Below are 24,899 nucleotides of genomic sequence, written 5' to 3' on the forward strand. Positions count from 1 at the left end.
CATATCAAAATTTTCTCTGAGGTAGCATATGGTTACACTATTCCTTAACTTTGAGTAAATTCACTGATCACTCCTTTGAACTCTATATTCTTCTATGCAATCAACTTTATCAACTGAGTATCACCGCACTACACTCATCACCAGTAATAGGACATAGGTCCCAAACCAGACGTCTGAGGTAGCATTCCGCCCTACTCAATTTGAGTAGTTTATCCTCTCCTGCCCTCCCAGGTTCTACCCAGGAGTCATGCAGGTAGTCTCTAGGTAACTTGGATTCCATCCACTTGATGACTCCACCCCCATCCACCGCAAGAGGGGCGCCTTCTTTAGACTGCACATAAGCCAACCCTGCTTCCACATCCTGAACCAGTCTGTCCACATCCGGACTTCTAACAATCCATTCTGTGCTTAACTCAGTGGGTACTAAGGGATCTACCTCCCCTAACACTAAGCACAAAAACTGGAACACTGTCTCAGACTGGGGCCAGTCAGTCTCCAAATCCTTGGTTAGACACTGCATTTTCCCTGGATTTCTCCGATATGCTTGAGAACCCTCAAAAGGAGAGTGGGTAATTTTTCACAGTAACTAGGATGATCATCCGTGTGTTCGAAAGACATGATTTTTTGTTAGGATTGATCTGTACTAGTCTGGCTTGTTTAGTTTTACAATGGATGTATTGATGTTATACTTCTCACTGCAGTATGTAAAATGCTGCCTTTTCCTAGGTACTCATGTGTAACATGTGGCTTGTTACTAAAAATCATGTTTTTCATACAGATGGGGAGGGGGGGTGCCAAAAAATGATAGGCCCCGGATGTTACACAAGCCAGGTATGCCATTGCCTAAGCCCTCTCATTCCAGAGCTTCCTTTCAAAAGAAAAAGACATAGGTATTTAAACATCTCTATCATATCTGCCCTCTCCCGCCTTTCCTCTAAAGTATACATATTGAGATCTTTAAGTCTGTCCCTATATGCCTAATGATGAAGACCACACACCATTTTAGTAGCCTTCCTCTGAACCGACTCCATCCTGTTTATAGCCTTATGAAGGTGCAGTCTCCAGAATTGTACACAACATTCTAAATGAGGTCTCACCAGAGTCTTATAATAAGGTAGTAATGTCAAACATAATTCAGAAAGGTGTGGGTAAACCACAGATGATCCCTCGGGTCCCTTCTGGTCACTACTGCCACAATGCCCTTGGTCACGTTCTGGCCACAATAATACAAATAAAAGATAGAGCTTACTGGAGTCCTTATTGCCAATATCTCCCCTTTCCAGTCTTTTAGGTTTGATAGTCACGTAGGAGAGGCCCTAAGAACCTTAGGGTGAGTAATTTTTCAAAGTCCTTCTTCCTTTTTTGGAACTGGTCCAAGAAGAGGGACTTCCTTTCTTGGGCTGTAAATGGTCTCTCCTCCCAATCTAACCAATTTCCTCTTGACTTTGAGTAATATGCAAATGATATGCAAATAAGGGTGTCTTTACTTGGCCTCCTGGGTCTAGCCTAAACCTGGCTGGTTTTAGCATACTGCTTCACCTGGCAGTCCTCCATTCAAATGGTTCCCAGGGGCGGGACGTATACCCTGTCACAATCGTGCATAATCCCCAAATGTAGGCATGATCCTGAATTGTGTGTGTACCTAAATCAGTTAATGATCAATTAATTCAATAATTACAAAACAATACAATCTTACATGCTGCATATACTTTGAGGTTCAATGCAAATTACAAGAAAGATCTAAACATTCAATGGAGAATATACATAATAAATCAGAAAAAATAATAACTAGTTAAGATTACATAGTCAGCCAATATTTTTTATTAATATTTGTACAAAATACAGAACAATACCTTATAACATGAGTCATATGTATATATAAAAGAGAAAGAAGAAACTTTGCAAACAACAATTAACATTTACTCATTAATACTATCATAAATACAACAAGACCGTATGGATGTACACCTTGTTCAAACAAATCATCATAGTTTAACAGATATTTTTAAATATGCCTTTAGAATTTTTTTGGTATAGTAAGAGTTAATCCTTTGTATCCTCAGAGGAATTGAGTTCCAAATATGAGCAGCTTGAAAGAACAGAGAGGAATAAAAAGCCCTAAGGTAAGAAAATAAGAACATAAGAATTGCTGCTGCTGGGTCAGACAAGTGGTCCATCATGCCCAGCAGTCCGCTCACACGGCAGCCCTTAGGTCAAAGACCAGTGCCTTAACTGAGACTAGCTTTACCTGTGTATGTTCTGGTTCAGCAGGAACTTATCTAACTTTGTCTTAAATCCATGGAGGGTGTTTTCCCCTATAACAGCCTCCAGAAGAGTATTCCAGTTTTCCACCACTCTCTGGGTGAAGAAGAACTTCCTTACGTTTGTACGGAATCTATCCCCTTTTAACTTTAGAGCGTGCCCTCTCGCTCTCTCTACCTTGGAGAGGGTGAACAACATGTCTTTATCTACTAAGTCTATTCCCTACATTATATTGAATGTTTCGATCATGTCCCCTCTCAGTCTCCTCTTTTTAAGGGAGAAGAGGTCCAGTTTCTCTAATTTCTCATTGTACGGCAACTCCTCCAGCCCCTTAACTTTTTTAGTCGCTTTTCTCTGGACCCTTTCGAGTAGTACTGTGTCCTTCTTCATGTATGGCAACCAGTGCTGGACACAGTATTCCAGGTGAGGGTATACCATGGCCCAGTACAGTGACATGATAACCTTCTCCGATCTGTTCGTGATCCCCTTCTTAATAATTCCTAGCATTCTGTTCGCCCTTTTCGCCGCCGCCGCACATTGCGCAGATGGCTTCATTGACTTGTCGACCAGTACTCCCAAGTCTCTTTCCTAGGGGAGTCTCTCCAAGTACTGCACTGGACATCCTGTATTTGTGTATAAGAGTAAACAAGTTTCTAACTGATCTTTGAAAAATATCTGTACCAAATTTAATAAGGCTTAGATGAGGCGGTGCTAAATCATGCAAGATTCCATGGACCAAAAGTCCTATTTTTCATTTTAACTGCTCCACAATTGGCAATCAGTGCAAGGATCACAGGAAAGGTGTAACTCTGTCAGAATAATGAGTAGAAAGAATAAATTTTGCAGCAATGTTTTGTATAGTCTGCAATCTCTTCAACAACAGTTTAGAGGTTCCAACATTACAGTAATTGAGCCAGGAGATAAGTAAGCTCTGAACTACTAGTTGGAAAACTTAGGTGTTTTGAAAATTTCTAATGCTACAAAACTTCCTTATCAACAGGAACTGTGCTTCCGGTGTCAAGAAATTATTTATTAAAATTCTCAACATCTTTACTTGTGATTCAACTTGAATTGTAAGTCATCAACGTGCAAAAACGAATCTATTCAAATCTGGTCAACTTGATCAATCATCAAGAAATTTGTTTTTTTTCTTTGTTCCATTTAAGGAAATGGTTACTTATTCAGCTGCCATATACAATTTGCAATGCAGGTCTCAGCAGGTATTGATCCCACCGGAAGGACAATAGTTATATCATATGCATAAATACACTGTAACCCTCTGATGTAAGACAATATCCCAATGAACTCATTAAGATGTTAAATATAGTGGGAGATAGAGGGGAACCTTGAGGCACCCCACATGATGGTTTCCATAAAGCAGAAAAAGATTTTTTAAATTTTACCATATAAGACCTATGACATTTAAAAAAAAAACCCTCAAACCAACCTAACACTTTACCCCTTGTCCCAAGAGAGCTCAGTATTGTAGTAGGATTTATGGTTCACTTAGCAGTATTATAAACACGTTACGTCTCTGTTAAGTTGTCTAGGGAAAACCATAACCTCTTATCCAAGTCCAAATATCATGGTCTAATTATACGACACAAAACCCAGGCTATATTTATTAAATCTAGATTGTGAATCATGCAAAATATCAAATCTTTCTAAATAGGACATCAACTGAGAAGTAACCTGGCCTTCCACAGGATTGGTAAACAACAGAATAGATGTAATAGGTATTTAACTGGAGACATTATGGGTTCTCATTGAAGAATTTTCCACTATAGGTGTCAAAATACATTTTCTAGAATTCAAAGAAAAATAGCCCCCTTCAAGCTGAGTATTTATCCACCACTTCAGCAAGCCTGAGAAGGACTCAGAAGCTTCTTAAATTATATAATCTGAACAGCTGTCTAAAATTCAGTGAGATGAACTATACTTACTGAGCAGTGTTCTTAATATGGAATCATCTACCAAATCAAAGTCAGTCCAAGATCTATCTCCAGGACTGAGGAAAGGGATGTTACCAGTGGTGTGCCTCAAGATTCTGTTCTTGGGTCTGTTCTTTTTAACATTTTTATAAGCGATTTTGCTGAATGGCTGTCAGGTAAGATTTGCCCCTTTGTGGATGACTGTATATGTTTTCAGTCTTAAATTTTCATTCTACTTTATTTATTCCAACTTTTATTAAATTTTAAGATAAATTCTTTGACTTCTGACTTGAAATTTTTTTTTTTTTTTTTTAAAGGGTTGTAGCAGCTTTCCCAAATTCGTATTACAAAATAAAACGTATATGTAATCCACCAGAATCTAATATTCACATTGATTCTGAACATCAAAGAGGGCTCAAAATCATTCCACTTATCTTATATGCTGTACTCCTCGTTGAAGTCATTACTTAATGAAAATACAAAGGTCCCAATGATCCCAGGAAAGGGTTAGTTACCAGTGATGTGCCTCAAGGTTCTGTTTTTGGGCCTGTTCTTTTTAACAATTTTATAAGCAATTTTGCTGAAGGGCTGTCAGGCAAGATTTGGCTCTTTGTGGATGATACCAAAATCTGCAGATCGGAGGATAGTGTATATAATATGAAGAAAGACCTAGCGAAGATTGAAGAATGGTCTAAAATTTGGCAGCTAAAATGTAATGCTAAGAAATGCATAGTCATGCCAGTGGCGTACCTAGCATATGTGACACCCGGGGCCCGTCATTTTTTGGCACCCCCCCATCTGTACGAAAAACATGATTTTTAGTAACAAGCCACACGTCACACATGAGTACCTAGGAAAAGGCAGCATCTTACATATTGCAGTGAGCAGTACATCAATACACCCATTGTAAAACTAAACAAGCCAGACTAGTACAGATCAATACTATACTGTCAATCCTAACAGAAAACCATGTCTTTCGAACCCACAAAACACAGAAAAAACCTTCTCTCTCCCCCTTCACTTTCATCATCTGCCCCTTCTCTCTCTTTCCCCATCCTTCCATCCTCTGCCCTCTTCTCTCTCTCCTTTCTCTCCACTTCCATCATCTGCCCCTTCTCTCTCTTTCCCCCTTCCATCTTCTGCCCTCTTCTCTCTCCCCCTTCTCTCCACTTCCATCATCTGCCCCTTCTCTCTCTTTCCCCCCACTTCCATCATCTGCCCTCTTCTCTCACCCCCTTCTCTCCACTTCCATCATCTGCCCTTCTCTCTCTTTCCCTCCCACTTCTATCATCTGCCCTCTTCTATCTCCCCCTTCTCTCCACTTCCATCATCTGCCCCTTCTCTCTTTCCCCCACTTCCATCATCTGTCCCCTTCTCTCAATCTCTCCATCCACCACAGGCCCATCTTTCTCCCTCACCTTTCTGATTTTGGCAACAAGATCGGCAAGCCCTCCCCCCCCCCCCCCCGCAACGGCACTCAGCGGCATCGGCGCCCCCCCCTGCCCCACGACAGCACTCAAGTTCAGCCTCCTTTTCCCGGCATCAGCAGAACTTCAGATCGGCAACAGGTGCTCAGTCAAAAGCTTCCCCTGACTGAACTGCCTGTGCGGAAACAGGAAGCTGAGTCAGGGGAAGCTTTTGACTGAGCACCTGTTGCCGATCTGAAGTTCTGCTGATACCAGGAGAAGGAGGCCGAACTTGAGTGCTGTCGCGGGGCAGGGGGTGCCGCTGCCGCTGAGTGCTGTCGCAGCCCAGGAATTTTCCGGACCTGTCCGGCTGTGCACCCCCCCTAAGGCTGCACCTGAGGTGGACCGCCCCCCCCCCCACCCCCCCTTGATACGTCACTGCATTTCTGATCCTTTTCAGTTATTGCCCCCTCTCTGTGGAATGCCCTCCCATTAGATGTTCAATTAGAGAACTCGCTTGAAAAATTTAAAGCCAAACTTAAAACTTTCCTCTTTAAAGATGCCTTTATTCTTTAGTATTAGTTTCAGCCTCTTAATTCCTTGATTCATGTGAAGCTTTGGAAACATCTATTACTTCTTTTGAAATGATTCCCCTCCTAATGTTTTTGCCACTCCCTATTTACCGTCCTTTTTCATTAATTTTACTTTGATGTATTTTAAACAACCTTCCCCTCCCCTACTTTCCTTCCATCTCATGTAAGTTAATCCGAATTCTAGTATTTTTTTAAAAAAAAAATATTTGATAAAATAGTGCTTTTATTTACCTATTTTAATTGTCCCTTACAATCTTTTTATATTGTACACCATCTAGACATTTGTTTTGATAGACGGTGTATCAAAAATAAAGTAACTTGAAGCTTGATTTGAAATGATCAAGCACTGCTTTTCATTCTGAGAACTTGGTACCAAACGAAAAACTAACAATGGGCCAGAGGATAAAATGGCCTGCATCATCTTCATCCCTATCACCACCTACTCCTTCCGTTCATAGCATGAGGAGGTTCTATTATCTGAGGTTTTTGGTTTTTTTTTGAAGTATACACTATACTGCAGCTGTGGGATAACCTTCATGTTCCATTTCCTCTGTGCGGACACAGCTGTTTAAGCTGCTCTGAGGCACGTGTCATGACTCTAAGATTATGATAATCAGCTGTAAACATTTGTCTTGCTTTATACTTCAAAAGGTACAAACTGTTATGTATTCTGTGTCTTGGCCTGCAAGAGCTGTTTAAGAATAATAGGGAAAGGTTGCAATTGAGAAGAAAATGTATTGCACTGAGAGACACATTGCTTTTGCCATGTTTAGACATGCGGGAGATATTTCTAAGTGTGCTCGAAAGCCAAGGCTCACAGCACCAGTCCTCCAGGGTCACAATTGGCTTCCAGCCTTGTTCTCAGACTGAATGTATGCATTCATTGTGGATATCCTGAACAAGGTCTATTTGTGGCCCTCTCTGTGAGCCCCTGCTGTAAAGAAGAAAACAAGTAAAAAAAACAAAACATTCATTTGCTTTCATTGTAAATTTTTTTTCTTCACAACTCCATTTATCTGTACTTTGTTTTTACCTTTTTTTTTAAGTTTGGCTCTTAATCACTAGACAGAAGGGATTATATCCTATGAGCAAAAAGAATTTCACAGCACTTACCAATTAAAACCAGCTTATATTGCTTATTTAAATAACTATATCATGAGCAAAAGTGAGCAACACTAGTGTTTCAAAAACAGCAGTCCTACACCCCCCCAAAAAATAAAAACCCAACAACAACACTGTAATGAGACATTAAGTGACCGAGTTTCTTTGCCCAGAGGCCACATCATGTTCCACGTTTCCAACAGGAAGTTTCCCTTCCCTGCAGTACTGAATCCCATGCCTAATAGATGGGCTATGCTATTGTTAGCATATGAAAGGATTTCAGTGAAACAGTGGGAGTGAAAAGTGGATATCTTCACCTATTACCATACCCTGATAAGAAATATAGAAAACAAAGATTTATGGGGCCATTTACTATGCTGTAGTCAGCAATAACACCTGCTTACCGCAGGTTAAAATACACTACTGCAGGGTAAGTTTGCAGCAGTGTAGCAGGGTAAGGAGGTGCCCAGGGCAGGGGTACCAGGTATTGCCATACTATGTGCATCCCCCATCCTGCACATACCTCTTCCTGGCATGCGTGCCCCCACCTCGCATACCTCTTCAAAATCTTTGGTGGCAGCAAGCAGCATCTTCTAGCAGTACAATAGGGTTTTGGGAGGTTTTGGTGGGTGCACATGTTTTACCATAAATGCAGTGGTTAGAGTGGCTTATTGGACTGGGTCCTCCTCCATGGTTCACTAGCCCACCCCCCAGACTACTTAAGCCACCTCTGTGCAGCTCTACTAGGCTTTCCTATGCCAGGTGCTGATGTTCTGGAGGTAGGTATATATGTTTTTATTCTGATTTTTATGTGTTGGTCTGTACTTTGTGTCTGCAGTGGTTATCTGGTCACTTTGGATACCTTCTGAGCATTTAGACCTGTTTTTAGATCGCCTAAGTCACTATGTGTAAGTTCCATTTAGGCAGTCTTATTAAACATTCGGTTGTACTTGCAGTACGACTAAGTCTAGGTCAATCCACATCCCGCCCTCACCACTCCTCCTAAAATGCCTCTTTCAGCTCTTGACATACAGCGGCACTGAAAAGGCCTAAGCTGTTTTTAGATACGTCTAAAACCCGTTTTGATTATCATCACTTGGACGACCTGTCTTTCAGATCATCCAAGTGACGATTTAAGTGGGATTATAGACGTATTTCTGTTTCGATTATGAGCCCCTTATTCTGAATGAAAACCGGGTTTTAGAAAGCTGGGACATAGATGGGTAAATCTGCACTACAAATACCTGAAAAGAATTCATCTATGAACAGATCTGTCCAGAGAGATGGAAGTAAGAAATAAGAACATAAGAAGTTGCCCCCCGCTGAGTCAGACCAGAGGTCCATCCTGCCCAGCGGTCCGCTCCCACGGTGGCCCATCAGGCCTAGTGCCTGAACAGTGGTCCCTGATTAATTTTATAACTTACCTCTAATCCCATCCCTATAATCTACCTCTACTCTTATCTGTACCCCTCAATCCCTTTGTCCTCCAAGTACCTATCCAAAGCTTCTTTGAACCCCTGTAGCGTGCTCCCGTTTATCACATCCTCCGGTAGCGCGTTCCATGTATCCACCACCCTCTGTGTGAAAAAGAACTTCCTGGCGTTTGTTCTAAACCTCTCCCCTTTCAATATTGTTAGAACTAAAGGTCATGCATTCAGGTTTCAAGGTGGTAAACCTAGGAGTAATATCACAAAATATGCTTTCATACAGAGGGTAGAGGGTGCCTGGAATGCTCTCCCAGTAGAAGTGGTAGGGACAAAAATGGTGAGGAAATTCGAACATGTGTGGGATAAACACAGGGGATGTCTCAACAGAAAGAAGATGGAAGTATAACATAGCTTTTGAGGTATTCTGTTGGTCCAGTTTAGCTGGGAACTAAGATCAATGCCAAGCAAACTTCTAAAATCTGTGTTCCACAAAAGACAGATGAAGATTTGGCAACTCCAGTATCTGAGAACTAAGGCCAGTGCTGAACAGACACCTATGGTCAGTGTCCCACCAATGGCAACAGACTCAAGACTTGTGCATTTGTTGATGCTGATGGTGGTCTCTCTTCAAGCACTGAAAGAACAGAGTAGCAAAAGCAATGGAATCCGTATGCCAAGGCACTAAGTAGAGGGCACAGGGTTAGAGATAAATACAAGACTGTCAGATTGTATTTGAAGATTCTGCTTTTTTTTCCATCACATTAAGTGAGACCAAAAGCTTTTGCTTGAACAAATTGATCTAGCAGTAGTAACCTTCGGGCTGGTTTATTGCCGTTCTCTGTTGGTGGGATTGTAGGTCCACTGTGGAAAGGTCAGAATTCTACAGCCCATCTGCTAGTAAATCTCCACTGCTCCGAGCACATTACACCTGCTTTGGAAGCATTAGATCGGTTGCCTTGCTCCTGAAGAACACATTTTAGAGGTCATTATATAAAGCTCTCTCTGGGTGTAAAACCTGTTTTATATGGAGAAAAGAGCTTTTATAAAAATTATGCAGCCACATAGGGTTACTGCATGGCTCCAGAAAGATGAGGATGGATTGAGACATCTGGGTTTTACTTCCATTGATTTTAATGGAAGTAAAACCTGGATATCTCAATCCATCCTCCTTTTTCTGGAGCCCTCTGGTGAAAGCTCATGCAAAGAATGTGTTTGTTTTTACACTATATGCAGGTGGGCAATTCCAGAGGGGTGGTTTTTAATCAGCACAGGGCAGTTGTAATATATGCACATGTTTCATAAATGCATACATACATGCATTGGGTTAGATTATGTATATGGCAGCAAAAAAATGAGTGCTAAGCACTATTCTATAAAAGTGCTTTGTGTTTGGCACTGAAAAAACGTGTGATTGGGCCACAGTCTTTCCAAATAGTGAGCAGACCAAAAAGATCATCAAAAACATAACATTATTGTATTTGACCCGACATGGCACCATGTTTTGGTGTAGATCCATAAGGCTTTTTTACACTGGTAATTTTTTCAACACAGTGTATTTTGTGACCTCTGAGGCAGGCGTACCATGCACCGAAACACAGTGCTGCATCAGATCTACCTCTTTAGTGGATCTACCTAAATTTATGTTCTTAATGATCCTTGTGGTCTGCTCCCTATTTGGAAAGACTGTGGTCCAATCCCACTATTTTTTCAGTGCTGATTTCTTCGTTGGCATGTACTCCTGTTGGACTTCTTTTGGTTGCTCTGAGTTTGGCACCATTTACAGAACAGCATTTGGTGCCAGAATCTGTGCCCATACCATGCCCATGGGCACGCCTCCTTTTCAGAGCCACACAGAAAAATTTACATGTGCATCTTTATAGAATAGCAACTATAAAAATGTGTGCATCAATTCTAATTACTGCCAATTAGTGCTAATAATTGATTGTTAGTGTCCCATTGGCTAACTTTTCAATTATATTGCATGTGCAAATTGGCATGCACCCAAATTACACATGCAATTATGGGCACCCTGTATAGAACTGGGGAATAAATTGCATACACACACACGACCAAAACTTATTGATAATTGCATGATTTAAGTAAATTAGCTTTGAAGATATATCAATTCTAATTTATCTCCTAATTTTATATATGGCAAATAAATTGTGCATGCAAATTTCTTGAAAATTTTTAAAATGGAAAGTGAGATAGCCATACAGCAGGAGCATTTTAAGAAATTTAGGGAGGTTTGGGAGACATTAACAAAATACTGTACAGAATGAATTCCCCCCTCCCCTTTTGTTCATAAGCGTCCAGGGTGGGGAGGGGGGTAGAAATACTTTATAATTTCTTATCCTTAAGAACAATTGTTGAGTATAAGGCAGGGGGATATTTGATGTGAGTTAGAATTTGATGGTATATTAAGTGACGTTATAATATAAAATGATTGTATCTTATGTTACATTTGTTGAAAGTTTTAAAAATGAATAAAGATTTATTAAAAAAAAAAGAGGGGGACCACAGGAAAATACATCTTTCTAGACAGTCAACAGATAGCCATAAGGAAAACTACAGCAATGTAATAAAGCAGCACAAGAAAATTGATTAAATAAATAACAATTGAAGCCAAATATATGTTGTGCAACCTCAGGAGGATTCCCCATCCACCAAACTCCAATGCTGTCTTGAGCCACTGAAAAATCCAAGCTATTTGTACTCAAGGAAAATATAGAGCTCCTTTTACAAAGCCGTGGTAGAAGTTTCTACTGCGAGCCAGTGAGGTAAATGCTCTGACACTCGTAGGAATTCTATTTAGAAGGAAAGTTCAAAATATATGGGTTACCATATAACACCAGAAAAAAAGAGAGAACAGATTGAGATATCTGGGTTTTACTTCCATTGAAAGCAAGGGAAGTAAGGATGATGGATAGACACATTTGGGTTTTACTTCCATTTAAATCAATGGAAGTAAAATCCAGATATCTCAATCTGTCCTCTCATTTTTTTCTGGAGCCATATGGTAACCCTACACCAAGTGCTGAAGACTCTTGGCCATAAAGCCAAAAAGTACTTCCTGTAATTTTGTGTCACCTGTGACTAATCAGAAAAAAAAACTACCTAAAAACTATTCATAAATACTGTATAATAAACATATAAATGAAGAACTAAGTTGTGGTGAGATTTTAAAGGAAATGTCACAGGAAAGTAGTCCTGTTGGTAATAAAGGAACAATGCTACTTCAAAAAACCTTTGAACCTTAGGTGGTGCTCAGATTCCAGGATGGAAAACAAGAGACCTCAATATGGGGACTTAACCCCTATAGAGACTCTGTGGTATCTATCATTGCACCGTGTAAGAGATTTATGTGAAGTACTTGTTGGTGATGGACTCGATGATATGTTTAGTCTCTATCTTTAAACACTTCAATGTAGAATAAACTTTAAATTGAGCGAGCTTGAAAAAATGAACTTAGCTGTAAAATACAGGAAGCGTTGGTGATGCAGGGTCCTCTGACGCGTTTCGCCGCCCTGGCTTCCTCAGAAGACCCGCAAGCAACTTGTATTCAGCCTGTTCTAATTGACGTCAGTAAATGACATAATGTTCAAAACTTGTCCTGATTTACTTGAATTTTCTATTTCCTGTGACGTCACAGGAAATAGAAAATTCAAGTAAATCAGGACAAGTTTTGAACATTATGTCATTTACTGACGTCAATTAGAACAGGCTGAATACAAGTTGCTTGCGGGTCTTCTGAGGAAGCCAGGGCGGCGAAACGCGTCAGAGGACCCTGCATCACCAACGCTTCCTGTATTTTACAGCTAAGTTCATTTTTTCAAGCTCGCTCAATTTAAAGTTTATTCTACTTTGAAGTGTTTAAAGATAGAGACTAAACATATCATCGAGTCCATCACCAACAAGTACTTCACATAAATCTCTTACACGGTGCAATGATAGATACCACAGAGTCTCTATAGGGGTTAAGTCCCCATATTGAGGTCTCTTGTTTTCCATCCTGGAATCTGAGCACCACCTAAGGTTCAAAGATTTTTTGAAGTAGCATTGTTCCTTTATCAGTTTGTTTTTTGTTATGGACATTTAGGAACAATTTTGTTTTTTGAACCTACCCAGTTGTTTATATTGTCCTGTTGGTAATGACATGAAGGGAGGTCTTAAGAAAAGCTTTAACATCCATGGGATCTGAGGCAGCTCGTTCTTCATGAACTGGAATAAAGTTGCCTGTTTTTTCCCCCACTTCCAGGTATTGTGTTTACGTTATAGGTGACCTAGTCCCTGATTATGAGGGGCTGCTGAAAAGGTCTCAGCCCAACCTACAAATTTGAAGCTGTCTCCATCGAGGACTATACACTTAGTCCAGTGATTTTTCACTTTTTTCATTCTGTCGGAAAAATACAGAACAAAAGACCTGGAAAATCGCTGGACTAAGGCCCCCTTATATTAAACTGCGATAGCATTTTTTAGCACAGGGAGCCTTGCTGAATGGCCCACGCTGCTCTCAACGCTCATAGAGTTCCTCCGTCTGAGATACCTTAAGCACTTGAGGAAAGTTGAGTGCTCCAATAGTCAAATTCCTCAGCCTGTTCCAAGAAACTACAATTTTCTCTTTACTGAAGTGCTATCCTTCATCAGTGTCAAACTGTTTGCTTCTAAATTCCTTTGTTGTTTCTCCAAAGGTTCAGATTGAGCAGTTGCAGTCCCTGTTTACTCACAGACTCCTTTACTGTTTTCCATCTTTGCACTCTGTTACCAACCATCCTTTCTAGAGAGAAAACAGCTTACCCGGTGAAGGGCAATTCTAGAACTGGATGCCCACATTTACCTGTCCCATGCACAAATAAATGTACAGAATGCAATAAACACACTTACATTCTGCTACATTGCCAAATAGGCCTAGTGTGGATTTGAATGGAAGAGAAGGAAACATAGGGCTCCTTTTATCAAGGCACGCTACGGGGGTTAGCGCATCGGACATTTCATCACGCACTAACCCCCGCGGCAGCCTAAAATCCTAACGCCTCATCAATGGAGGCCTTAGTTACTAGCACGGCAGGCGGTTTAACGCACGGTATTCCGTGTGTTAAACCGCTACTGCGCCTTTGTAAAAGGACCCCATAGTATTCTGAAATTACATAAAAAATAAATAATTTTTTTTAAAAACCTAAGAAAGACTGCATATTTTCCAGAAAAGGCAAACACTTTTTCCTCATCCTATACTTTTAAGATGGAACCTAAAAATGTATGTTTTTAGCAGTTTTCTGAATTCCCTCCCCTTTTTATGACATAGAGCCAGGGAGGTTTTAGTACCCATTTTGAAGAAGATATGACATTTATTGTTGCCTCATTCTTTGTGATGACCACAATAACCACTAGCATAACCCTACTGCCCACTGCCTACCACCCTAGCCATTTCCACCCTAACCATTCCCCCTAACTGTATCCATGGCATCCTGTTTGTCTGTCGTGCCCGTTTAGATTGTGAGCTCCTAGTCTTCTTCGTGTCTCTGTACAGCGCTGCGTCTGTCTGGTAGCACTATAGAAATAATTAATAGTAGTGGTAGGGTGCATGCCCTGTATAGAATAAACTTAAGCATGGATCTTGTGCCTAATTTTGGGTGCCAGACTTACGGCTGCTTAAACCTAGCGTAAATGCTGGTGCCCAAGTTAGGCGCACTGACCCTAGCATTCTATAACAATGCGTGAGAATTTTGGGAACTCCTCTGACACGCCCACATTTCTCCTATGCCCACACCACCTTTTGAGATACATGCTATGAGAGTTAAGCACACTGCTTTAAAGAATAGCGCACAGCCAGACGAGAGCACAACTATTACCATCTCCCACCCCTTTTATGAAGCTGCATAGGCTTTTTTTTAATCACCAGCCATGGCGGTATTAGCTCTGATGCTCATAAGAATTCTATGAGTGTCAGAGCTAATACCGCCTTGGCCGGCGATAAAAAAGCCTAACGCGGCTTCATAAAAGGTGGGGTTAATGAGTACCAATTAACATAATTAAGAAATTAATTAATTTGCATGCCTCTTGGGCATGCAAATCTGGGTGCCATATATAGAATCCAGCCCATAATGGGTTTCTTAGCACGTAGCGCATGGTAATCTCTGTTAGCAAGTGCTAAACTTGCTCCAAGCTTTAGTAAAAGGGCCCCTTTGTCTCTTGTTTTGCAAATTCCATTGCAGCTTTCCAATATGTGCTGGTGGACTCTCATTCAATCACTCATCAGAATAGCTGTCTAGCTTTAATGATGGAGAACACTTCTAGATATTTACCTTTGTATTTCAATGCATTTTGCATATCTTGATCCATTGATGCTGTTAAATAGTCCTGAACAGTGGCGTAGTAAGGGGGGAGAGGGGAGGCCAGTCTGCCCTAGGCAATGTCATGGTGAGGGCACCGGCACCCATCTTCCTCTCCTCCTTCTCTGCCCCCCCCCCTCATTACCACACTCACACGTCCCTTCCCTTCCCCTGTACCTCTTTAACGTTCCAGGCGTGAGCAGCAACTCCAACCTACTGCTCACGCTAGCATTGGCTCTTCCCTCTGATGTCACTTCCTGGACCCACGCCTAGGAAGTAAAAGAGGTACAGGGGAAAGGAAGGGGCGTACGGCAGGAGGGGCGGGGAAGATGGGGGGACGCCACTGCCCCAGGCACCTCTCACCCTCGCTATGCTGCTGGTCCTGGAAGTGTATAGTCTTGCCTAGCCAATCTAGATACCTAATTTAATTTTATTAATTGGAGCCATTTATTGAAAATGCAACAATTAAAAAAAAAAAAAATAGCCAGAAGTTGCCTAACTCAGTAAGTGTCTACTCCAAGGCATGGTTAAGGGCACATTTGGGGGGTGGTTTGACTTAGGTACCGGTAGGCACCTAACTTAAGTGCACTCATTTAGGCCAAGAAAACCCTGGCATAAATGGAATGTGCCTAACAGTTTCAATGCCTACCGGCTCCAAAGGCTGCTTAGGCACCACTAGGTGTGATTCTATAAATGGCGCTTAGCAGATGATTGCACTCATGTGCTAATCAGTTAGTGCATAGCAATGTAGCTGTGCTAACTGATTAGCACAAAACCTGCTTATTCTTTGCCCAAGATCCAGGGCTAAAAAAATAAACGCTATTTTTTTTAGCGCATGGGTAGCACATACACATGTAAACACTACCGCAAGATGCTTGAACACAGCCCCCAGTAGTGCATTTTAAGCTGCGGTAAGCACACATAGTGCTTACTGTAGCTTAGTACAAGATCTCTATAAGGTGGTTGTTAACCAGATGCCAGTCTGAATATCAGCCGGCATCCGGCTAGCTTACAGGTGACAACTGAGACCTAGATATTCAATGCCAGGAGGCGCACATGCTCTGGCATTGAAAATTGTGATTGCTAGAGGCTCAGATACTGCTTCCTGCTACATTCTGATTATTCTCTGTGACCATCTTTTGATTTCAGGTCTTGGTTATGTGTCGTCAAACTTTTCAATATTCATATTTTCAATAGTTTTCTTATGATTATAATATAAACAGATGTGATAGTCTGGTACTCTAGTAATACCATCTCAATACTGATGAGCACAATGTACATTAATATATTAATAAAAATAGAAGAATTGCCATACTAGGACAGACTGAAGGCCATCAAGCCCAGTATCCTGTTTCCAACAGTGGCTAACCCAGGTTCCAAATACCTAGCTAGATCCCAAGTAATCAAACAGATTTCATGCTGCTTAGCCTAGGAATAAGCAGTGGATTCCCCCAAGTTATCTCAATAATGGCCTATGGACTTCTCTTTTAGGAAATTATTCAAAACTTTTCTAAACCCTGCTAAGCTAACTGATGTCACCACATTCTCTGGCAATGAATTCCAGAGTTTAATTATATGTTGTGTGAAGAAATACTTTCTCTGGTTCATTTTAAATCTACTACTTAGTAGCTTTATCGCATGCCCCCTAGTCCTAGTAATTTTGGGAAAAGTAAACAAGCAATTCACATCAACCCTTTCCACTTCACTCAGTATTTTCTAGACCTCTATCATATCACCCAGAGCCATCTCTTCTCCAAGCTGGAATGTGTAATGTTTTTGGTTTGTTTTTTTATGTTAATTTACAACTAAGATGGATTTGAAAACTGCTAAGCTACTGTATAATACTTATGCAATCACCTGTTTATTGAAATAAGGTACATTATCTTGACTTATCATTCTCAACTCTGTGGATTGTCAAGCAGCTTATGATTTTACTTTTCTGAGGCTTATCCCAGACAGATAAACTCATTGAGTCTGTAGCCTATAATATTACCAGACTGAATTCTGATTCCTTAAACAAGCTTTCTTTATTAAACATAAAACAAAGAAATAAATAAACCTATAGTACAGTAGATCTTAAGGAATTTCTTCTCTCACAGAATTCACATTCAACCAGCACCTTCTATAAATTAGGGCAAGCCGGGAGTACATTTTCACATACTTGTACCCTCTGTGAAATACTAATGCTGTGCTTTAAAGCTTAGCAATACCAAGTTACTTAGAGGCAAGCAGATGCAAAGCTAGACACTCTGCAGCTAGCAAATTCAAAGGCTAAAATCAGAAGGGGAGTATTTTCTCTATAACCACATGCAGTTCCAAGATGGAGACTGTTATTTCCACAAACACAATAGAATTAACCAGGAGAGGGTGAGGGGTGCTCATCCCACTGGTTGAATAGCAGTGCACTCAGGGAGTTTATCTTAAAGCAATACACTCTGTTTATATATCTAACAACAAGCACTCTTTTCACATGAATGTAGGGACAGAACATACATTAATATAGTTATTGAATTATGGGTAAATAGTTTGATTTCCTGCGCTTAGATGAAGTTGGCATTAACAGTAAAAATATTCTCACGTTGCTTCCTCTTCTCAGTTCCAAATATTACTGTCATCACTACTACTACTACTTATCATTTCTATAGCACTACCAGATGCACATAGTGCTGTATATTAACAAGGAAGAGACAGTCCCTGAGCTTACAATCTAGTTGTGACAGACAAACAGGACAGAATGATGAATCTTATACACAGTGCTCAGATAGGGAATTAGAGAGGGAATAATAAGGCAGATAGGGTGGAGCATTATAAAGGGAATTAGTGCGAGCCCTTACTGCCTACAAAAATAGGTAGCAGTAAGGACTCGCAGGCTACTCTTTTTTGATGGCCATACTCTATCTATTGGCAACACTAGCACACTGCCATTCATACAAACATTTGAAAATCAGTTATTTTACTGCTGTGTTAAAAATGGCCTTAGTACATGGGAAAAGCCTGCGCAAGGGCACACTAAAGTCATTTTTTAGTACTGCTTTGTACTAAAGAAAGGTCTCACATTAGAGAGCGCTAATCCCATCTCCTAATGCAGCTTAGGGCTCCTTTTACAAAGGTGTGTTAGGGCCTCCTTTTAAGCAGGCGGTAATTTTTCATCTAGCGTGCGCTAATCTTATGCGTGCGCTAAAAACACTAGCGCAGCTTAGTAAAAGGAGCCCTTAGTAAAAGGGTTCCTAATTGTGTTAAATTCAATGAATAATATGTGCCTGTAAAGATTTTTACCAGATTGAAGGATGCTGTTTCTGCTAATATTTTTTTCAGCACCATGATCCTGCTCCCCCTCCCCTTACACAATCCTTCCCCTTCCTCTTGCCCCATGACCCTCTTCCCTTCTCACTTGCACCATGGAGTCAGGGATATTTAAACAGACAAGTCAAATATGGGGGTCCTTTTACGAAGGCACGCTAGCTGTTTTAGCACGCACTAAAAACTAACGAATCCATTATAGTCTATGGACGCGTTAGCATTTAGCACGCACTAAATCAGCTACCGCACCTTAGTAAAAGGACTACATAGCTAGGCTCAATGGTAATTATTATTATTATTTCAGCTTTGCTTAGCACTTTGCTGTACATATACAATTCATAGAAAACTGTACATAGATTAACTAGAAAGTGTTTTTTATTTTGCAGAACACCCTTCATGTCACATGTCACGAGAAGGTGGCGATTGTCAACCGAGATCACACAGAATCCTTGGGAATGATGGTGGCAGGTGGAATATCCAACAGAGAATGGGACCTTCCCATTTACATCATGAGTGTCGAACCTGAGGGAGTCATAGGTAGAGACAGGAGACTAAAAGCAGGTAAAACAAAGAGTAGTTGGGAGACTGTTAAAAGAACTTGACCTGATCGTATCCTTGCTCATATTTCTAACATATATACCTTCCACATGGAAAGGACAAGCCCTAGGGAAGTCACATCTTAGTGGTCTGTGCCAATCGAGATGAAAACTATCTGAACGTATTTGTCATTTTGAAAGGTGCTGAAAACCTACTTATTTGAAAAGTTTTTCTTTTTAAATTTTGTTTTTCTATAATTTTATTATATACATTGTAATCTGTTGTGAACCTAGTATCAGGAAGTTGATGGAATATAGACATCATTACCATAATCAGACTTAAAGATCTCAATATGTATACTTTGGAGGAAAGGCGGGAGAGGGGAGATATGATAGAGATGTTTAAATCCTATGTGACATAAATATGCATGAGGCCAATTTTATCAATTGAAAGGAAACTGCAGGGTGAGAGCAAGGGATGAAGTTAAGAGGTGATAGTCTCAGGTATAATCTAAGGAAATACTTTTTTTACAGAAAGGATGATAGATGCATGGAACAGTCTCCTGGAAGAGGTGGTAGAGACAGAGACTGTGCCTGAATTCAAGAAAACATGGGATCTCTTATGGAGAGGAGGAGATAATGGATGCTGTGGTTGGGCAGACTGGATGGGCCATTTGGCTTTATCTGCCATCATGTTTCTATGATCCTCCTCCCCTTCCACAATCCTTCACCTTCCTTTTACACCATGATCTTCCTCCCCTTCTTCCATTATCCTTACCTTTTCTGTTGTACCATGATCCTCATCCCCTTCTACTTCCTCTTGCACAATGATTATCCCTCACTTCTTCTTGCACGATTCTTCCCCTTCCTCTTGTACCATAATCCTTCCCCCCTTCCCCTCACTGTGTGATCCTTTCAGCTACCCTTTTCCCCCAAGTGATCCTATTTGTCCCATTACTCCCACACTCAAAGATTCCTTATTCTCTTTCCAACTCAAGACTAGTTTTCTCTCCTCCCCATCACTTGTCTTTCTCTCCTATTCCCAGTGAGATTCTGTCCACCTCCCTCTCATGAGCTGGAGGAGGTCAGTATCTCTTGCCTGCATTTGCCTCCTTCCTCAGCTTAAGTCTAAAAGAAAGTGTCAGTAAGTTTTACAAAACTTTTAGCATCACATATTACAAGATATTAGAATAAAAGTATATAGTATTTCCACCGAAAACAAAACTTAAATGATTTCACACTTTAAAATAGGCATAGAGGAGTGTAGCCCATGTGCAGCAGTATTTGTAGCTCTATAAAGAAAAAGGGAAGGATGTGCCCAGAGCAACAGTACAACCCTAACCACGTCTGAACAGACCGAATGGGACATGCTGTCATAATTTACTACTGCAGTACTAGGTTTGGACTTCTAATTTAAGATGTTACAAGAAGTGTCAAGTTAAAGGCAATGTTCTCCTGCCAGGAAAATAGAAGAGGACGTGGGGTGAAGAGTACAGATGTATGAAACCCGGAGACTTGCTTCAGTGATTTTTTTTTTCTTCTTTTTTTTGCTCAAAGCTCTGCATGTCTCAAGGAAGTCACCTGAATTCCCTTAACCTTTTCCTATCGTGTGTCCTGGATGATGGGACATTCCAAAAAATGTCATTGCCATCGTATGTCCCATGGCATGGGACATACAGTACACCTTCTACCTATCATTTGTCCCATCTATTGGGCCATTGTATTTACAATAGCCATAAATGATAACGGTGAATAATACAACACTTTGCTAAAATAATTACAACTGGAACCAGGGTAATGTAAAATTTATTATGATAGGTAAAGGTTAACATGCCTAGACAGACTAGACCTAAGGATGGTACTACATGTGGGACTGATTTATCAGATTATTTTGAATCCAACACTAAGAAATTCAGCACCTGATTTTATTTTAAGGCCTGGAGATTACATTCGTGCAATTTCATGTCAAGGAGATTTGTCAAATATCACGATAATTCATTTTGATTTTTGACCATAATAGATTTCAAAATGCACCTTGGCATCACAATGGGTCTTGATCTCCCTGCCATTAACAATAGCCTGCTGAAATAGCCTATTTCTCATGCGAAATATAATAAGGGAATTCTAGGCGTTAAGCACATGAAAAACATGAGTTGGGGGTCACTGGCCACTCTGTTGTCTGTGACATAAATTTGAACAAAATTAGACAAGTTATTGGGGGATGAAGGAGGTCATGTCACACAGACCTGAAGAATTTATAGTTAGTTTCACTGTAAGAAACTAGGTTAAAACTAAAAGCTAAGGGAGTCATCACTAGGACTTTGTTTCCTAGTTCTTTCACATCTCATTTCTTTATACCAGCAAAATTACTTTTAGAAATTCCTAGAATATTTTAACTGTTAACAAAACAGGATAAAGAAAAACATAAGACGAGAAAGGCATCTGGCATGATAATTATTTCAATGCATTCACTTATTTAAGGGAGGTGTTGTATACATGGAAAGAGAGTTTCTCTGACAAGAGGGCATGCGGTATTTTACTGTTATTGTTAAATATCATTTTAGCGGTCTTGTGTTTTTCATAGTCTCTTGTTTTTTTGTGCTTCGTTCTTTTTTGATAAAATAAGGCAATTAGAGTTTTTGTACGTCACACTGTGTTTATTCACAGTCCAGCAGGATTGGCCAGTCCTATTAATTCAATCTGCGGAAACTTGGGGCTCCTTTCACTAAGCTGCGCTAGCGGTTTTAGCACGCGCTACACGCTAATGCCTCCATAGAGCTGGCGTTAGTTTTTCCGCATAGCGTCAGGGATAACACACGCTAATCTGAAGTGCACGCTAAAAACGCTACCGTAAAAGGAGCCCTTAATGTTAGTAAAAGGAGCCCTTAATGTTGCACAATGGTTATAAACAAATGGAAACAGATGAAAGACAAAATTGCTTGTAAAAGCTACTCAGTGGCTATGAAAGCTATGAGTCACTACTACAATTTGCAAATGACTTGTGTGCATATGTTTCACAGATTTTTTTTTTTTTAAATACAGATAACTGGTGTCAGGTCAAAAGCGCGCCGGAACAAAGGCACGCGCAGACAACTGAGCGCAATGCGGAGCCGCGCGCCAAAGAAAATGACTGTTTAAAGGGCTCCGACTTTATACAGATCGTGCCACGTTGTGGGAGGCTTGGGGGGTTGCAACCCCCCACATTTTACTGAAAACTTCACTTTTTCCTTAAAAAGCAGGGAAACAGTTAAGTTTCCAGTATAATGAGGGCGGTTACAACCCCCCAAACCCCCCACAACGCCGCTGCAATCTGCATTAAGTAAAGTGGGGGGGTTCCCCACCAAAACCCCCCGTCAGAGCCCCTAAAAACAATCTTTTTCTTCGGCGTGCGCTTCCGTCTTGCGCTCAGTTGTCGGCGCGCGCCTTTGTCTTCGGCGGTTTTGTCTATGAACCCAGATAACCAGCTTTCCAACCTGCTCCCATTTTCCTAGTGGTGCAATAACTCTGTGTAAATTGCATTCATAGGATTAATTTATCCTACTGAGGCAGGCCCTGAGATTTTACATCTTCTTTTGCATATCTTTATTTCTGTACCCCAGCATGAAACAAATAAAAAACATTCCCAGCTTACCAACCCTGACACTGCACCTTTAATCCTGTAAATGCACTTCCAAGAACAATTTTACTAATCAGACAAGAATTACAAATATAAAAATTGTAAATGCTTAATGCACAAACAGTAGTTCTATGGCCACCAGATGTGTCAGTGCATCATTTGAGCACAAACTGGACAGTCCTTTCACATGTAAATTGTGGCATCGCAGTTCCTATGGCCCCTTCAGACACCCCACAAGCTTTATAGGCTTGTAGCCCTAAACAAGATATGGGTGATGATAGCCTGCAAAGAGCAACTATCTTGCTGGTCAACCTGGATGTACTCCCAGATTCTATAAAGATCACCCAAATATTTAATTACTAGTCTTATAGCCCGTTACATTAACGGGTTCTAGAATATATGTGTGTGTGTCTCTCTTTATTTCTTTCTCTCTCTCTCCTTAGCCGCTTTCTTTCTTTCTGTCTTTCTTTTTCCTTGGCTGTCCATCACCACCTTTTGCCTGCTCGCCCTGTCCATTCTCCCTTCCTTTTGCCTCCCCTGTGTCCACCACCACCCCTTCACTGCTCTCCTTATGCAGCAGCAGCCCTTCTCCCTTTGTTTTACCTCCCCCCTGTCCATCAGCACCTCTTTTCTTCTCCCTTCCCTTCCCTTCCTTTTTCTCCCACCCTCCTCCTTCTTATCCCTATGATACACTTACCTTGCTCTGCCCCTGATCAGAGGTTCCTGACAGTCGCCCAGTTGCACCCATTGGAAAAGTTCCTTCTGCCGCATCCCGCACCCCTCCTGACACGACTCCCGCTGTCTTTCTTTCTGTCTGTCTCTGTCCCTGGCCCCCTTTGTCTGTTTGTCTTTCTGTATATCTTCCTGCCCCTGTGTCTTTCTTCTTTTCTTTCTGTCTCCCTTCCTCCCTCTGTCTGTCTCGAAGCAGCATTCCCTCCCCCTCCATTTCCCTTCCCCCACACCAGTTCCCTGTGCACCTGCCCCTGTGTCTTTCTTCTTTTCTTTCTGTCTCCCTTCCTCCCTCTGTCTGTCTGTCCAAAGCAGCATTCCCTCCCCCTCCATTTTTCTCCCCCCACACCAGTTCCCTGTGCACCTGCCCCTGTGTCTTTCTTCTTTTCTTTCTGTCTCCCTTCCTCCCTCTGTCTGTCTGTCCAAAGTAGCATTCCCTCCCCCCACACCAGTTCCCTGTGCCTGCATTAGCGTTTCCTCTACTCCCTTTCCCTTCCCGCAGGCCCGACTACACATGGCGATTCAAGCTGCGTGTCCAGCAGTCTTCACACGCTGCTTTGGGTCCTTCTACTGGCCTGATTTACTCTGGCACGTCCGGAGCAAATCAGGGCAGTAGAAGGGCCCAAAGCAGCGTGTGAAGACTGCTAGACACGCTGCTTAAATCGCCAGTCGGGCCCGCGGTAAGGAAAGAGGGGGGGGCGGCAAATGAGTCGGGTCCCGGGCAGCGGAAAGTTGCTGGGCTCATCGGTGGGGGCGCTGAGTGGCCGCGATCCCTCTCCTCCCAGACCTCCCCCCCTCCGCTGGAGGAACGGATATCGGCGGTTACAGCCACTGGCTTCGGCGTCTTCTATCCACTGCGGCCAACCCTAGCGGAAAGAGGAAGTAGTCAGAGAGGGCGGCCGCAGTGGACAGAAGACAGCAAAGCCAGCATTCTCTTCATTTAAAAGCGGGTGAGCCGGCGAGAAGGAGGAGGTGGTGGTTTTGGCAGTGAGTGAGAGCAGGAGGGGGGAGTCGCCGGCTGTGCTGTGCTTTCCCGATCGCAGTGGCGCTGCTGTTGGTGTCAGAGCTCGCTGCCTTGGTGGAGAGTAGGGAGGCTGTTGTGAGGTAATACGCGCGCATGCGCACTCGTGCAGCCACATCCCGACAGAAAAGGGATCAGGGAACACGCTTGTCGTGAGTGCGCATGCTAGCATTTTATTATATAGATTAGAGCCAATGAGACCTTAGTTGGAACCAATTATGATTTGGGTGTCATCTGGCTAAGAGCTATTTTGTAACAATAGTGCATCTAAATTGGATTGTGTGCAAATCAAAAGGGGGTGGAGTCATGGGAGGGTCCTGGATGGGTCAGGGCCATTCACAAAAGATGTTTGCAGTGTTACCGAATAGCAGAGATCCATGCCCAGTTTGCACACCAAGTCCATGGCCATTGTTTAGCAGAAATATGCTGCTTTGTTTCTATACTCCAAATGTTTCTTAAACTTGTTCTAGGTTTTTTCACCAAATATTCAGATATTAATTTGTACCACTTAGCGGCCTGATACCCTTGAAAATCTGTCTGGAAACATAGACCCAGCAAGCTGTACTGATCTTTTCAGTTGCGCCAGTCAGGGAACCTCTTCTGAATGGCCTGTTTCAACTGCAACCATTTATAACCTAGAGACTTTGA

The 24,899-nt window shown here is 41.6% G+C and overlaps 1 protein-coding gene across 3 annotated transcripts in view; it reads left to right on the top strand.

The window, feature by feature from the left end:
- Positions 1–24,899, top strand: part of LNX1 (ligand of numb-protein X 1) — a 241,735-nt gene that overhangs the window by 186,745 nt on the left and 30,091 nt on the right. For all 3 annotated transcript variants that reach the window (XM_033945384.1, XM_033945393.1, XM_033945405.1), the window contains one exon: positions 18,736–18,910. In XM_033945384.1, coding sequence (XP_033801275.1) covers positions 18,736–18,910 — 175 coding nt within the window. The remainder of the gene's footprint in view (positions 1–18,735; positions 18,911–24,899) is intronic.

The sequence above is a fragment of the Geotrypetes seraphini genome, chromosome 1 (genome assembly GCF_902459505.1).
Source record: "Geotrypetes seraphini chromosome 1, aGeoSer1.1, whole genome shotgun sequence".
NCBI classification, from domain to species: domain Eukaryota; kingdom Metazoa; phylum Chordata; class Amphibia; order Gymnophiona; family Dermophiidae; genus Geotrypetes; species Geotrypetes seraphini.